The 17,631-nt window shown below is 41.0% G+C and overlaps 1 protein-coding gene across 2 annotated transcripts in view; it reads left to right on the top strand.

Moving 5' to 3' along the window:
• The window catches only part of PRKCA (protein kinase C alpha), a 142,970-nt gene that overhangs the window by 2,306 nt on the left and 123,033 nt on the right, over positions 1-17,631 (top strand). For both annotated transcript variants that reach the window (XM_054278718.1, XM_054278719.1), the window contains exon 2: positions 1,122-1,153. In XM_054278718.1, the coding sequence (XP_054134693.1) occupies positions 1,122-1,153 (32 nt within the window). The remainder of the gene's footprint in view (positions 1-1,121; positions 1,154-17,631) is intronic.

The following is a 17,631-nucleotide window of genomic DNA, read 5'->3' as shown; positions in this document are numbered from 1 at the left end:
GGTAAAAGCATCAGAATGACAATATAGGCACATGTGCTGCCAAGTAAACAATAATTTCTTTTTTCTCCTGGTTTTCCTAGTTCAGGTTTGCTTATAATAACAAGAAGTAGCAACTTGTGCAGAGAAACGCAGAGAAATGCTCTAAGCTGTGTCATTTCAGCTTTTTCCTGAAGGAACAGTGCACTGAAGGTTTTGTCTCTTCCATAAGTAAATAAATAAAAAGTGGAGAAATTGTTGATACTTTTTTTTTTTTTAAGAAACCATATCCATAAAATTGATAACTAAGCTCCATGGTGTTAATTGCACACAGCTTCTCCAGTTCGTGGCTTTTGTCTGTTTGAGTGTGAGCAGCTCCAACTCTCCAGATGAAAAACAGGCTGCAAAGAAAAAGGCACAGAAATGTTTAGAGGCAGGATACTCAAAACAGTTATTTTTGTGGGAAGAGAATGTTAGATGCTTAAAGATAAACAAATAAATCCACAGCAGTGGAGTTGGCCAGAGGTACAAAATGCGTTGGATGTCATTGTATTCATTGCACAAGTGCTACACACACATTTGTATTTCGTTATGGAAATGGAGCAAGGAAGCTGGAGAATAATCACTATGAAAATCAGGGGCCTGTCTTCTCATTTCTGTTGAAACAAGCAAAACTTTTCACCTGCTTGTTTTCCATGCAGCAAACGGCTGGACTCCAGCTGAGCCTCACAGCAGCAGTTTGTAATCCCAAAATCTGGATGAAACCCCAAGTCTGGTTTGTTTTACGTGCCTTTGCTGGAACTTGGAATATTTCACGTGGCTGTTAAATATACATGTGGCATTCAACGAGTTGAAATATTATGCAGCAATCACAGATGATGATAATTGTAGATCCAAAATAGCTTGTAAAATAATAATAATAAAAAAATTGTTGCCAGAAGCTGAAATTACATAGCTGGTGACAGCTATTGTTCTCTGCTTTGAAATGGGTGGGCTGGTCTGTGTTGTGTATTTGAAAATCTGTTGCTGTCGTAGCAAAACCTGAAGTAATTTAATATGAAGCTATTTTTATGTTTTTAGAGATCACTGAGTAGAAATTAAAACCAAACATACTAAGGCAGTTCTTTCTTTCCTTCTTTTCACAGGGGATTTGGGAAGCAAGGATTCCAGTGCCAAGGTAAGCCCCAGCTGCTCTGCTGGCACACACAGGTGGTGGCACCTCATTCTAAAGGTACCCAAAACTCACCAGCAGCAAGAGAGAAACAATCCTGGAAAAACCAAGCAAGCACCATTGCCTTTGTGAATTCTAAAAGAAGGCAATTATTCCATTAATTATTTTTAATATAATTTACATTGAACAATCAAGTAATTACTCATACTGCAATAATATAAAAAGTTGGTGGATTTTGTTTTTAAATCCCAGCGCAGTAAATATCGTATAATCTGCAAGATTCTAACTTTTCATGGAAATAATCTGTGCAATTTAGCTTTGCAGAGATCATTTTTCTCATCAGAAGCTCTTGTCTGTGTGGGCGTTTTGGAAAATGGATTCACTTTTTAGTCATATGGCTTCTTTTCATAACCCAAAGTCCCTGGTTTGCATTTTCATACAATGCATGTTCAGGAGGACCTTTGGCTTTATCTCTGTATTAGGACAAGACAATTCTGTCTTATATAATACTGAATTACAAAAAAGAAAAATCCACCTATATAAAATCACTGATTTAATAAACCTGCTAACCTTGAGAAACTGAAAGCTGCTGTAGGATAACTGTAAATGCTGTATTCTCACACAGCCTGTATTTCTGCCAAATACTTCTCATTATTTAGCATTTAATCACGAAATAACCACACCCAGCCAGTGCAGGTTTTTTCCTTTGTCATATGTTTGCTTAATTAGGATGAGGCTTTTTGTTGTTCCTCTCCCTTCCCCACCTTCTCCCTGTCACTTCTGCTGCAGCTGCATGTTGTGTACTCATTAGCTGGCCTTTCCTTCTCTCTTTCATGGCATTTCTGATGGGTATTTGCTCTTGCCTTACAGCACATTTGACTCTCCTGAACATGGCTTTTACATAGCAGTTAGGGCAATGATGGATCCTGTGGTATTTTTGTGAAAGTTGATGTGAGCTGATGCTTTTTGAAATTAAACCTCTGAGAAAGTGGATGTCAAAGACTGATGCCTTTTAAAGATTAGCAATAAATAAGTTTTGTTTCTGCAAGTTGAGCCTTGCAGACACACACAGCGTTTCCTGATGAAGGTGAGCAGACATCCATGATTTTTCCTCTGCGCCCCAAAACATTAATATTAAATTTTGTAGGTTTTTGCCACCCATCACATCCAAAGCAGTGCTTAGGTGGTAATGGAATGGCATTTCCCCAGTCTCATGCAGGACAGCTCAGGTTCCTAGTTCAGGAATTATTTAGAGGTTCATTACAGATTTCTGTTGGTGTACAGAAAATAATTGGGGCTGCATTTAGATGGTGCAGTGATCCAGCTTAGCTTTTGCAGCTTGCACAGTGCTGACTTTCTCCTGTCTCCCAGCTGGGGGCTCAGGCTGGGCAGGATGCCCTGCCCTAGCCACAGATCCACCCTGGCCTGGCAGCTCATCTCCAGGGGTTTGGATTTCCTTTCCTCTTCATTTTCCTTCCCTCTGCCTGGAATTCCTTCTAACACTGTAATTCTGTGAGCCAGGAGCAGTTCTGCTGCTGAGGACTGATCTGAACAGAGCCAGCTGAAGTTCTGATTCACTCTTGTTTCCCCTGCAGATGCCATTCATGCACACAACCAAGAGTAAAAGCAGTAGAGCAGCTCTGTTTGGTTTTAAATGCCCCAGAAGTGACACTTTTTAGGAATCTAAATATGTCCAAATTTGACTTTTGTCTGTATCAGAGAACCTACACTTCCTCTTTAAAGCCTGCTGTTTCCAGTGGTTTTGTCTATGTTCTTGGGCAAAATCTCTGGGAAATCTTCTGATTTTACATGGCTTGAAACAAGCTGTTTGTGCACTAATAAGTTTAAGTAATGGGGATTTTTAGCCATCATTCATTACACTTGTGTTCAAAATTAATTAGTTGATACTCTTGGGATAATACTCTTGAAAAATAAAACTTCCATGATAAAGTTAAGCCACTTATCAATGAATCAATGTTTTTTCAGTTTAGCTTTCTGAAGCTTCTGTCTAAAATGTCACCAGTTAAAGCTGGAAAGCCAAATTAGTGATCAAAATTACTGAGAACACGAGGAATTAAAACCAAAAGTCTGAAACAAGAAGACAGGCTGCAGAAAAAAAGCCTAATTTCTATAATGAAGTGGCTGTCTTTACAGAGAAGAATGACAAATGGAGAATAAAGTGGAATTTTCAGTAGGACATGAAGGAAAGAACACTGCAGTGACAGCTCTTAGCATGACTGGGGTTCTTGGTCCTTCGGTGTTTCCATTAAAAAAAGCCTTTTCTACTCTGCTTTCAAGAGTGTTGTAAAATCTCCCACTAGACACAAACTTGATCTCAGGCAGAATTCAGAGCTGGGGGTTTTGTTATTTCCAGAGTTGTCTGAAATTCTTCTGGCCTTTGATCCCAAGGGGAAGAGGAAGGCCCGCAACAGTCACACACTGCACTCAAATGATGTTTCTACTATAAAAAACTGCAATTCTAGCAATATTTGCATTAGAGTTCTTTAATTAAACAAAAGTTCTTGGTTGTTATGAAGTTTTAAGTATTGCAGCAAACATAGCATGTTTTTATATATTATATATTTTTAAAACTTCATTTAAAAAGTGTCCTTGTTTTATTTTTTAGATGTCCTCAAACAAAACAATTTAATATTTTAATTTATTTTTTATTATAATTTAAACTAGTGAAATGATCTGATTTTGGACCATTAATACCTTCTTTTCATTGGACTTGCTTAGATCCTGTCTTCACTTGAGTGTTATCACTTTGGTTTTCAGATTTTGATGTCTGTTTCTGCTGTAGTGTTCAGCTTCAGCATTACATAGAGACATTTAAATGAGCTCTTTAGAATTGAAGAGAATTATTTCAATTTATTTTCCTAAAACATTTTACAATATAATATTTTTCCACCTCCTTATTTATGGGATCCTGATGAATTTGCAAAAGACAGCAAATTAAATTTTGGTGTGATTTTAATGCCCTGAATGTGGCAGAGGGTCAGGTGCAATTGCATTATTACCACACAAATGCTCAGCCAGGGACAGTCCACATCCTAAGTAGTTTGTCTTTCTCAATGGGTGCATTTTAATGTGGCTGCTGAATATTCCAGCAAACAGAAGCTCAGAAAGACTGCTGAGGTTTGCAGCCAGCCATGTGTTAGTTCATGGAGAGGAGACAGAATTCTGATTGAAAATAAGTTTTTTAGAGAAGAGCGTTTGGGGTCATGGAGTAGCAGTGGGAAATTCTGTGTTTTTGGCCATGTGTGGGTTGGAAAATGAGCTTGAAAGACTTCAGCTGGATTATGTTCTCCTAGGGATGGGATTCAGGAAGGATTTATTCACAGGAAGGGTGGTCAGGCATTGGGAGGGGCTGCCCAGGGGCATTTGGAGTCTCCTCCATCCCTGGAGGTGTCCAAGCACTAACTGGCTGTGGGCTCAGTTTCTGAGCTGGTGACAAGGTGGGGATTGGTCACAGGTTGGACTCGGTGGTCTGGGAGCTCTTTGCCAACCTCCGTGATTCTGGGATTCTGCACAATTTTTGTTCCTGTTCCTAGAAAGCATTTTGCCTTTTCATATTTGTGGTTTGTTGTTGATTTATAGAAACATGAAGTATTTTAAATATTGTGCTTGTGAAGCAGGAGTTCTCATTCTGCTGTTTTGCTTTTGCTGTTGATCATGTCAGTGGCAGTGCAAACACGATGGGAGGATTATTCCAGGAAGTTTTGGCTTTGTTTTGTTTTCTTGCATTGTCAAGCAGGCCAGCAAGCTGTCTGTAGCACTGACAGCTTTCCTCTGATGTGCACCTGGAAATACTGCAGGAGCAATACTGCAGGAGCAATGTGAAAAACAGAATAATTGAAACCTTTTTCAATCTGCCACAGCATGAAAGTTCCTCTTTTGAGACAGCCTGCTTTAAATTAAGCAAGCAATTAACTTAAATTTTGGCTTCATCATTCTTTTGATAGACTGTTCCACTCTGAGTGTAACCTAAACTTGTTTCTTGCTGTTGGGTTTGTAAGAAACATTTTTGTGCTGAACAGACATCAACAAATGGGAACTCACTAAGATGTGAAGAGCAAACATTGTAGAACATGTATTTATGTAGGTTTTGAGGTTGTTTTAAGTTCAGCACTGAAGGCTCAGCACATTTCCTCAGGGCAGAAATATTTTTAGTTACAGTAATATAAATGTGATCAGCTCATGTTCCTGATCAAGGGTCTGTTGTTCATTCTCTCCTAAATGGTCAAAATTTGTAGTTATTAACAGCAAGTTTTCCCTCTTTGACGTGATTGCTGCAGGCTGTACTGAAGTGCAATATTCTGCTGTAGTTCAGCTGTGAAATACATTTGGCTTTAGGATAGTAATGAGCTAAGGAAGAGTTTCACATGTGTTCCCTAATTTACATAAATAAAAATTAGAGAAATCAATTAAAGCAGATCATTATGCTTCCCTATCTGGGCAACTATTGCTCTTTCCACAGTTTTTTGCCATCTTCCCTCAATTTATTTTCAGATAATTTCTCTCTGAATGTTGAATTTTACCTTCCATTGTCCTAAGCCGCTTGGAACAGCTCGTGCCATGCTGGGTCTGGGCTGGGCAGACATCTACAGCAATTCCTTCACCAAAAAGGAAAATGGGGGCATTTTATCAGTTTTTAATACTCAAATATTGTAACATTGGCACATCAAACCAGCACTTCATTTCCTCTGCATTGTTTATCCTTTATCTGATTATTCTTGACCTCTCTTCTACAACACAAATACCAAAGAACCCTTTGGTGCCACCTCATTTTTAAATCATAAATTTTCATTAAAAATGTTCTATTAGTGGTCTGTGTAGTGATTTGGTTGAGAAACTAATTTTTAATGTTCTGTGATCTGAAGATTTGAGCCAGTGAAAGCTCTGACCATTTCCAGCCTGGCTGACACACAGAGTTTTCATCAATCCTCAGTGCTGATATATTTATTGTAGGAACAGCATCATTTATTCTTTTCTGTGTCTGGATCAAGGCTTAATTCTTGGTTTTCCATCCTGATGGATGTGTTTCCCCTACAGTTTCTTCCTTTTACAATCTTCATTTTCCTTCCTAAAAAAAAAAAATCTATTGCATTGCAGCATGGATTCTCTTAAAAATAATTTGTCTTCCTTACTTGGAAATGTTTTTGCCAAAGGGTGGACAAGACACAAAGCAAGTTCCCTTTTATTTGCCAGGACTGCTTCTCTTGTGTCATTATCATTTTTGTGGTGAGATGGGGTATTACAGACCAGGGCCTGAACAATGTGGGTGTTTTCCTTTGTGCTCTTTATATTATTTATTAGTCATGTGCTACAGTTTACATTAACTAATGCTGCTGAAAGCCTGAGATTGAGAAATTAATTCCAAGGAAGGCTGTGACTGTGGAGCTTGAAAGTCAGCATGAAATCTTCTGAAATGGGAATTCAGTAAAAATACACTTCCAGCAGCTGCCTTGTTAATGCATTTTTGTGTGCATAACTGGGAGGTATCTGTTCAAAAACGGAACCCCCAGAGGTAAAACCCAAACAGTTACACACACTCCCAAAAAATAACAACCCAAACAAAATAATAAACAGCACCTGGGAGCATAAATTGTATCTGTACAGAGTTTCCATGATTCCTCTCTCTGCTTTGTCCTTTCCTTTGGCCTTTTGCCCTCAGCCTGATCTGTGGACTTTGTGTTTCTGGACTTCTTCTCAAAGGGCAGTAATTTTACTCATCTGCAGATAATTTGACATACACGCACACAGATAAGATGCTTGTTGTGCATTTGTCTTGTCAGCTTCTATTTATTGTTCCTCCCCTCCTTTGGCTGGCCTTACTTCTGCAACATCTGACCCATTTTATGAGGAAATATGGCGCCATTAAATGCTGATGCCTGTGAAAGTTGAGATTCTGTTCCTATTTCTGCAGGTGAGCTCTGAGAGGTTTTTGAAAAGTTGCCCATGTTGTGAGTTCCTCCTGAGAACAGCAGTGATGGGTGAAACTCCTGAGTCTTCATGAGTGCAGACCAGGAGAACCCTTTGGAAATGTCCATCCCAGTCATCCCAGTTTTGGCTGTGGTGCTGGGTGATCCTGGAGCATGGAGCTTCTCCTGTGGGTGCTACAGAGCAGGTGCTGGAGGGTTTTGGTTCCTGCATCCCACTGCAGCTCATTGGACATAAAAGCCCTGAAATTGAGATTTTAGTTCACAGCATTTTCCTCCACAGATGTGTTCCTGTTGGAGCAGCACCTGACAGTGCAGATGTGCAGGTTCTGCTTTCAGCCATTGCCTTCTGTGCTGGGAGGGGGATTTGTTGTCCCTGAGCTGAGTACAAGGGGCAGCAGGACATCTGTGGCAGGCCAGGGAAGGTGCCTCTGTGTTGGTGGGGATTCTTTGTTCAATCACATGCTTTCACAGAAGTTCAATACATTGAGTAGATCAGGATGAGTCCCCATTCCTGGAGGGATTTAAAGACATGGTTCTGGCACTTGGGGACGTGGTTTAGTGGTGCCATTGGCAGTGTTAAGGATGGGACTCGATGATCACCAGGGTGTGCAGTGATAGGACTGTGTAGCAATTGTCAAGTTGTCTTCCTTTTGCTAAGAAAATAGCTTGTATTTTAAAAAAATGGTTTTTAACTGAATTTGCAGCTATTGCTCCTTATTTGTCTTTAACTTCAATTAAAAAGGTTCTATACAGCTCTCAGTATTGCATACACTGCAAGCATTCCCATATAGTTAAATGAAGCTTGTAATTTATTCTGAAGCAGAGTTTTATGAAGATTGTGTTGCTGAGAATTCAACATTTTTATCTCTCTAAGTGATCCTTACACCAATGACACAATTGAATATTGGTGACAATTTTTTTGCCATTTTCAAATACAAAATCTACAAGGATCAGATGTTTAGAAGTTGGGTTCTGTGTGCCTGGCTTTTGACACCAGGGTGTGCATGAGGGTGTCTACTTAGAATATGTTAAAAAAGAATTAGTGGTTCAAAAGTGGTTTAAATACTGATTTTCCTTATTTTACTGCTGAATGAGGGACCAGTACATATCCAAGGCAAGGACTGTAGATAGCACTCTTCAAAATGAGAATTTCTGAAGGTTATTCCCAATGTAACCCTCTTCCCAAAGCCCATTCTTCCTTTTCCTTTGAAATTATCAGCATTTTTAACTTCCCTGGAATGTGTGCTGAATGTGGTGTTTCAGCTTCTTAGTAAACAAGCCATTATTCATGGACAAGAAGGAGTTGGAATAATACTTTCTCTTCTTTCAGCTTCTAGTCTGTGTGGGTTTATTTTGGTTTTTACTCAGCAGGATTAGCCAGAATCCATGTCAAAGTAATCTTGTTCTCAAAAAATTGGCCTTTAATAGTAAAGAAAAAAAACCAAAACAAAAAAGTGAATCTTTATGTTCTGAGAATGCAGAAATAATGCTTATTTTATGCAAAGTGGGTACATCAGTGGTTGTGTACATCAGTGTTTTATTGGGTTGATTTTCAGTTTTCCTTGTTTCTTAAGGCATTGCTGTTGGGAAAAATCCCCCTCATAATTATTTTTGCTCCTCTATCACCCTGTGTGCATTTCCATGGCATCTCCTGATTCCCTGGAAGAGGTGTGACCTCTCGTGTTCCCTAGAGCCTCTTACCTGAAATACTTTTCCATTTCTTGCATCCAGGCTTTGATCCTGAGAGGATTTTTATGTGTCTGAAGGTGACACCCTGCGAGGTGCTGACAGGTTCTGGGCAGCTCCACTTTTCTCCTGTTCCAGAATTGCATAAAATAGATTTCAGCCTAACAATTCCCTGAACTTGTTCCCATAAAAAATATTACAAAATAATGATAAACATAGAAACAGACTAAGTGGCAGAATTTATTTTAAAGTGTATATACAGTTGTTTTTGTGCTCTTCCATGTGACAGGTTAGCTGATTGAATTTGTGATGTGCTGTAGAATTAGATTTTGGACTGCTCCTACCTTGTTTGCAAACTTTAAATTAATTAATTCCGAGCTTATTCCAAGTATGTCAGTTTTATATCTAACTTTTTTTGTCATCAGCTTTTGCAAATTACATCTGCCGGATGTAATTTTATAGAGTGAAACTTCCCTGTTAAAACAAGTGATGTGGATGCAGCAGAAAGCAATAGGTACATTCCTCTGGTGGGTGTTTTTCAGTTCTGCTCTGTGTATGTGCCATTGAGACAAATACTGCAAGGTTACAGAAAGAAAAGAGAAAAATATGATTTCATTTATGGTCTGTTTCAGAGAGTTTGATGCCTAGGTATTGCTCAGAATTCCTTTTGATCTTATTGAGAGATCCTAAGCTGTGAACCTTTAAAACACAGCAAAGGCTCAATAAATCTTGTTGTGCAGCTTAGTTAAACTGTATTTTATGGTGTTTTTAATGCAGTGTATGGCCAGGACAAACACACAGCTGTGGCAATTGCCCAAAGACCCTGGGGAATTTTGTGTTTTGTTAGATATGAAAACTTCCTGAAGTATCATTCTTAGCCCAGTAGATCAGTGAGACAAAGTGGAATTTTTTTAATGGTGTAGTTTATTTCTTTGTGTTCACAGAATGACAGGATGGTTTTGGCTGGAAGGGACTTTAAAAAGCCCATCCAGGGCCACAGTGGGAGGTGTCCATGGCAGTGCAAGGTGTCCATGGGCAGGGACACCTCCCACTGTCCCAGGCTGCTGCAGGCCCTGCCCAGCCTGGCCTTGGGCACTGCCAGGGATCCAGGGGCAGCCACAGCTGCTCTGGGCACCTGTACCAGGGCCTGCCCACCCTCACAAGGAGGAATTTCTTCCCAGTCTCCCATCCAAACCTATTCTTTGTCAGTTTTAAGCCATTCCCCATGTCCTGTCCCTCCATTCCTTGTAAAGAGTCTCCATCATTCCTGTGACTCCTTCAGGCACTGCAAGGCCACAATGAGGTCACCCCAAAGCTTCTCCTCTCCAGGCTGATCAATCCCATTTCTCCCAACCTTCCCTCCCAGCAGAGCTGCTCCTTCCCTCTGCTCCTCCTGGTGCCTTCTCTGGACTCTCTCCAGCAGCTCCAGCTCCTCCCTGTGCTGGGGCCACCAGCTCTTTGCTTGTCTGACTCTGACCCGTGTGTTGGTGCCACCAGCACAGCTCCTGCAGTGTCTGGAGCTGCCACCCCAGTGCAGCAGTTTCCCTGATTTGCCTCTGAAAAGGAGCGCTAAAAAGCTGTGTAGTGCTGGAGAGGGTTTTGAAGTGCAAGTGGTGGAGATGTTTGATACATTTTCCTGGGAAGCTGCATTGTTTCCTAATGGATCTGCAGTCATTATGCCAACTGCACAGCAGGCTCTTGCATTAGAGGGTTTTACGATCTGGTGCTCCCTGTGTGCTCTTACCAGTTGTTGTTTTACTGAGCAGTTCTTTTAAGTGTTTTGTTCTGCCTCAGGTACCCAGGTGTGCCTGATGGAGCTGTAAAACTGATGCCTGCCCTTGTTTTCCTAAAAGGCAGCAAAGCTCATCTCTAAGATTTCTGCAAAAACCCAAGTCTTGTCAGCATCTCTTGATGCTGTGTAATGAGGAACAGCTTAGTTGTCAAGTTTATATAAAGTGCTGATGATCTAATTGAGCTTGAGCTTCTTTGAACCCTTTGCAAAAACAGAATTTTCTTGTATATTATTAAACCTGGTACAAGGCCAGGCGTCACTTTCATTTCAGAATATAAATGCCTGATGTTACAAACATTTAAGGCTCGTGTTTTATTCAGGGCTGCACCGTGGGTTTGTGGCAGCAGAGGTTTTACATGGCTTCTGTGGGTTTGGATATTTGACAACAAATGTGCTGTAGGCAAGGTCTGTCAGGGTCAGGGGTTCTCCTCCAAGTCCAGCAAGCAGCAAATCCCTGGGGGCCTGGGACTGCTCAGATACCTTGGACAGACATAATGGAGCACAAATACCTCACCCTGACATCTTGCTCAATGTGCCTCGTCCAAGTTTCTTTTCTCATAAATGGACTAGAAAAAGTCCTAAAGCACTGTGAAATATTTGCTAAGAGAGCTATTTCTATTTTGGGAAGAGGGAGGACGAACGTTTGTCACCGCTGCATCCCTGCCCTGCTTTCTGCAGAGGGGCTTTGACCTCGGATTCCTTTGTTTCCTGCCTGCACCCAGAGCTTGCCTGGCTCTGTGCTGGTGCTGTGCATATTTATAGGCACAGGCTGCAACTGCAGCTCCTGTTTTTAAACAACCCAGGCACCATAATGGACATATAAAGTCTCAAGGGTTTTTATTGCTCCTGTCATCTCAAGTGCTTTTGAATCCTGATTACAGAGCAATAAAATGTGGTTGGTTGGTTAATGTGACTGACAGGGACGGGGACTCTGTGTCAGAGGGTGTTGAGTGAACAAATTCATTGATGCAAGGCTGTGAATTTATGGACATTCCTTAACTTTGGGGTATTGATTATATAAGTAAATGTGTAGCCTAAGATTGATGGAGGGAATAAAAGACCTCATATATCATTAATGCATTTGGGAGGTCTAATTGGGATTGTGCAGGTTTTTATAATGAGCTTTCTGAAAGAAGCATTGATAAATAAGTTCAGTAATTTTTAATGAAGTCGTCAGCACTGTCTATGAAGCTCATTTTGTAATTTAAATCAATACCTTGGACAGAGTGCTAATTGTAGAACTTACTGTCGAATTAAATTTTTAATAATTCTTGCTTTCTTGGCTTTTATTCCACTTATGCAAATATTGACCTTTGAATTCTTACTGTTTCCTGTGTTTCATTGAGCCTCACTTTGAAGGGGTGAGGGGATGTGTGTGTCATCTTTAAGCTTTGGTTGTAATAATTAAAAGGGCAGTGTCAGACACTGGATCATTTGACATTTAACATGGCCAAATGAAAAGGAAATCAGTGATAAAAATCAGTGGGGTTAATCTTAGAAGTGTCAGATTTGCAGAGCAGAAAATGCAAGCTGGGCTGGCCAGCAGGTGCCTAAGTGATGCCTTTCCAGAACTCCCAAAACACAGTTTGTCCCAGTTCTGCACTCTTTGTGGGAGTGAAGGATTGCATTCATGCTGAGCTAATAAATGTTCTTAAAAATTTTAAAGCCTGGATCTTGCAATCTGCTTTGTAGAAGGGATCAGTATCACGGTCAGTGGATGTTTATCTATTACATTCTTCTATATGGAACAACTGTTGGGATCTGACCTTAATCTGTAGTTAATAGTGTGGGCTTTAATGCTTATTTTTACTTGCAGTTCAGAGATCCTCTGAATAACTGAAGCCTGATATTATGCAGAGTTCTGCATTAATATTTAGTAAAGCAAGCTGCCCTTGATACAGGAGGTTTAGTAACCTAGAGAGACATGAGATGTGCTGATACGTGCACATATTATCCACTCACTTTTCAGATGTACTTTTTGAAGTGGAAATTATTTGCTGGAGCTCAGTATTGAAATTTCAATTTGATAGCATGATAAGATCTCCTGAAGTTTTACACAAATATATTCTGTCACATAAATAGTTGATATAATTTAAATTATGCTTGTCATGGCTGCGTGTAAGGACAGACAGAGCTATGAGCACCACCTGAAGCATTCACTGCATGCTTGTGAGGAGAAAGTGGCCAATTAAATGGATCATGCAAAAAGAATTTCTCATTGCAGATATCTCTTGTAACAATAATTAGGAGGCACAAGTGAGGAGATGCAGTCCTTGGTTCCTAGGAAGCTCAGAGAATGGCTTCATGCCCTGTGCTTATGTCAAACATGGACACACCCTGTGAAATAATTTGTGTATTTTACCATGGCACACATTGCTGACCCTGTAAGGAAAACCCACAGCACCATTCCTCAGCAAACAGAGCTATGCCAGGCTTAATGAGAAGAAGATGATTTATTTTCATCCCCTCCCCTCTTGTTTTAGGGTATAGTTATCAATGGAGCAGAAAATTAAATACTTAAACTTATTCTCCTCAGGTACACCCTTCTCTCTTGGTGTGGGACTGCTCCTGATGTGCTGTGTGTGCACAGAACGCTCAGGTGATGGCTCTGCTGTGTGTTGTGGTAGGAGAAATTCACTCCTTGAGCCAAGGTCTGTCTGGAGTTCCCAGTGGGTTTTAGGGTGAATGAATCCTTTCATGGAGGTTGTTTTGTTGTATGCAGTTAATTGAATTATGAGGGTCTCTGAAATCAAAGGGCTGATGGGGACAAGGATGATCTTGCTTGAGAAAATCGAGAGGTGTTTTCTGTTGTGTGAGCTGTAAAATCGGTAAGAAAATGTTTAAGTTGCTTTTCAGCTTGTGGTTTTTTTTCCTCTATTAGGTCATATTTTGAAAAAACAGAAGCCTTAATTCAAGCTTTTGTTGCATGGGCAAATTATTTATCCCCAGGTTGAGCTGAAAACCAGAGTAATTTCTTTTTCTGTGGTGTCTCTGTGCAGATGGGCTTTCATTCTGCCCTGATGGTGAGACGCAGGGTAACAGATGCAATCTGTGGAGCAACCAGCCCCAGCTTTGTGCTAACCAGTCTTCAGGAAATATCACTGAATTATGGAGTACAAAACGCTTCTGTTGGAAATAAGTTTCAATCTTTTGTGAAATAGGACTGGAAAGAACATGTCTGGGCTGGGGAGTGGCTCTGGAGGCAGCTGTGCTGCTCAGGGGCTGTGGGCCATGTGAATGAGCCTTTTCAGAACCCCCTGCACTTGGGCCCATTGGCTCCTCTCCAGCTGCTCTGGCTGTTGGGTGGGTGAAATCTGGGCTCTGGGGTTTCTCTCACTGAGATCTGTCCCTGGTGGGCAGCAGCCTGGGTTTGTGTGACTTCACAGCATCTAAAACCTGCAGGTTTTGTTGCTTTTAATTCCTGATTTAGCCTCGACTTGTCTGTGTGTCTTGCCTCCTTGTTTTTGCAGGAACACCATCTTAATTTGTGCATTCCAAAGGAAAGCATGAAGCTACAGATCCACTCTTTAACATTTTCCTGGCCCCCAGCTTTGATATTTTATTAATTTGCTTTAATGGCAGAGCCCATGTTGCCATGAGAATGCTTTTGAAGGCTGCTCTCCGGAGCTGATGTCCTGCTGAGTTTTCCAGCTGCCTGTGCTAATTCTGGTGTGTCCCTGACACAGAGCTGCCAGCCTGGTCCCTCCTCCCACCTCACACTCTCAGCCTCCCTTACCTGTTCTTCACATCACATCATGGCCAATTATTTATTTATTATTTTATTTATTTATAGTCTTGTCAATGCCTACGTGAAGCAAGGTAATGAGTCCTGGACTAGTTGTTAACACAGGATAAAACCTCACTTTTTTCAGCACTCTTAGCCATGAAGCCTTCACAGATTTCAGACTGAAAATAGAAAAAAAAATTAAATCTTTCTGCTCTTGCACATTTTGGACTTTGGTTTTAGGAGAAGTAGAACATTGGTTATTATTTAACATGTGTACTGCCTGCATAATGGTTCTAAAATTAGTCAGTTTTAAGATGGTTTTAAATGTGAATTGCTTTCAGGTTGAGTTGGGATATGAAAACATCTCTCTGTAGATCTTTTTTGTTAAGTTGTGAGATCAGTTTCCACAAAAATTTAATTGAACAATGTAAATGTCAAAGCTTGCTCAGTTTCAAAACAGATGTGTCCAGAATGGTTCCTCTGTTGATGGGAGACTTCAGGCTTTCCCTAGAATAATGCACTAAACCAAGGTGTGATTCAAAATTCTGTGTTTCCAGATTAATTTTATTGAAAGAGCCAGTTGTGAAGATGGTGGATGATTTTAGGGTTAAAAAAAATTTGCATGCTGTCTCTTGAGTAGATACCAAGATCTCTGATAGCACAACATTTTATTTGTTATTTTATTTGTTGCTGATGTGTTTACAAGACAGAAATTTATCAGCAATCCAGATGTTCTAGTTCTGCTAATTAACCTGTGTCTGCACACCCTGGGGCTGTCTCTTCACACTTGGACCTGCAGATCATAACATGCTTTTGGTGTTCAAACCAAAAATGTGGCTGGCATTCCTAAATGTTGTTTCTAGACAACACTCTGCATTTCTGTGATTTAAGGCTCTCCAAAACACTAAAAGTGGAATTGCTTTGAGTTTTAGTTCTGTGTTACAGTAATAGTGCCTGCACCTGTAAAATGGGGATATTTAGCAGGGCTTGGGTTGCACAGGCTGTGTCAGGATCAAGGAGATGAGTGTGAGATAAATGTGAGACAGGACTTGTTTTGTTTTTCATTGCTGTGATACAAAGTCTTGTGCAAAGATGCATTTGTGCTTAACGAGCTCCAGTCCTGAGGAGTGTGAATATTAAAGGGATGAGTCAGAACAAGAACAGAACCCTGCAATTCTGACCTCTGATGCAGTGAGTTGCCTGTACAGTGTTGCTTGAGCAGAGTTTCTCCCCTGGCTGCCCTTGCTCTGGATTCTGCAAAATAAGAGGTGAGTTTTTGGCTGGTGGGAATTTGTAGTTTTTCAAGCAGGACATTGTTGAGAAGATTGCTGCTTAGAAGCAATTTTGTCTTTCACTGAGGAATTATTTTTATAGTTTACTACATCTGAAGAATGAATTATGTTTTCTTACTCTTCCATTTGGTTTTCTGATGGGGAGTGTATTCTTAATCCAAACCTCTTTTGCCTTCTTGAGCACACTCTGTCACTCAAGGCTTGTTTAAAGGAGAATAAATGTGTCCTGGGTACCTTTCTCACTGGCTGCTTGCTCCCAGTAATCTGTTCCCAGCATCATCCATGTGCCTGGCACCAATCCAGTGATGAGTTTCTGTGAGCTGCAATAACCCTGCCCATGCCAGACCCAAACTTGTCTCTGCTCCAGTGTTGTCATTCCATCTCTCACTTGGCAGGTGTGCATTTAAATCCTGATTGCAGAGTTAAAATATTTTATGTATTTAGGTTGGGAAGTCAATGAGCTGCTTCTTCTCTTTTAGTTCATTGCAGGATTTAACTTGAGAAATCCCTACGAGCCTGAGATTTTTTGGATATTATTGTGGGTACTGATGGTATCTACACTGGCTTTGTCAAATCCCTCTTTGCAGCTGACAGGTTGTGTGGAAAGGCTGAAGTAGTGAGCACATGTTGGGGTTGGAGTGAGATTTGTACTATATTCCAGCAATTCTGAATCCTCCTCCTAAACCATGGCACTGTTTTTTGGGTCATGGTTAACACGCTAAAATTTTATCCAGTCATGCTCACAGAATCTCGTTATCATCGCTGAATTCTGCTTCTGCAGAAGAAATGCTTTAAAAGCTTGTTGCAGATGGTGTTCCATCTTTACAGATAATAAGATTAAAATGTGTGATGAGGCATCTCCAGAACAAGCCCGGGATGGTGTTGGGATCCTGTCACAACCTTTGTGCAAGTGACAAATGATGCAGGGAATTGAGGTCTTGGTGAGTTTGATTCTGGGGGAAACTTGGTACAGCTGTGTCTTAAAAAGCCTGGGAAAACTATTTATAGGAACTAATTTCTGCAGATAGCAACAAATCCAGCATGCTATCACCATCCTTGGGATGTTTCCTTATTTGAAGCTGATGGAATGAAACGGGGATTTATTAAAAATACAGCATCCAGCAGAGCTCTAAACCCTGAGTTTGGGAAGTATTTTGGCTTCCTGACGTCTCTTCTTTCATCCAGGAACACCCTTTGGCCTCGATTGGAGGCAGATTTTTTTCTGGTTTAGCAGCTCTCAGGCTGGAGGGAGAGCTCCTAATTTCCCCTGGAGATGAGCCTGGTGCCAGGCTGCTCCCAAGCAGGGCAGGGAGTTCGCCCTGCGGTGCCCGGGCAGTGAAACTCGTGTGGCTCCTTCTCCTCCCTGCCAGCCTGCCCAGGAATTTGTGCCAGGCAAGAGGGGACCTGCCCTGAGCTTGCACCATCACCAGAGGGATTCCTGTCAGCAGGGGAGGGGACAGGAGCAGGAGGAGCCTTGGGGGAGGGAGATGCCAGGAGCAGAGAGCTGGGACCTGCCTGGGCATCCTCGCAGGTGGCAGCAGTGGCTCTGGAGTGTGCCAGCAGCTGGGATTGCACCTCGCGGCCTCTGTGTGGTTGGAACTTGGGGAGAGAATGGATTCCTGTAAACTGAACCTTCCCCACCATGCTGCTTTGCATCAATTTGAAAAACGTCAGTTCTGTATTTCAGCATTTTTTCCCTATTGAGATTTCATCTGTCATGAAGCATTTCCTCTAGTCCTTGCTGCATCTGTAGGAAGGTTGTTTTGTGGGGTTTTTTTTCAGTTGCTTGTTTTTTATTAGCAAGAAGTGAAGTGAGGTTTGCACTGTTTAATTTCATTAAGCCTTGTATGCTGGAATTTCCATCAAAAATGAAACTAGTAACAGGATCTTTGGCTTCTAGTATTTTGCCTTGCCACTCTGTCCCTTTCACATAAGCAAAAAATATTTCAGAAATTTATTCTGAAACAATTATTTAATTCTTTTAGTATGAAGTGCATTTATTTAATTTTGCACTTAGAAATCACTTTATAATGGAGCTCCAT

Source organism: Melozone crissalis, unplaced genomic scaffold, assembly GCF_028551555.1.
Source record: "Melozone crissalis strain CALT ecotype California unplaced genomic scaffold, PUWL_Pcris_2 ptg000026l_1, whole genome shotgun sequence".
In the NCBI taxonomy this organism is placed as follows: domain Eukaryota; kingdom Metazoa; phylum Chordata; class Aves; order Passeriformes; family Passerellidae; genus Melozone; species Melozone crissalis.
This window is presented reverse-complemented; position numbering and strand designations above follow the sequence as displayed.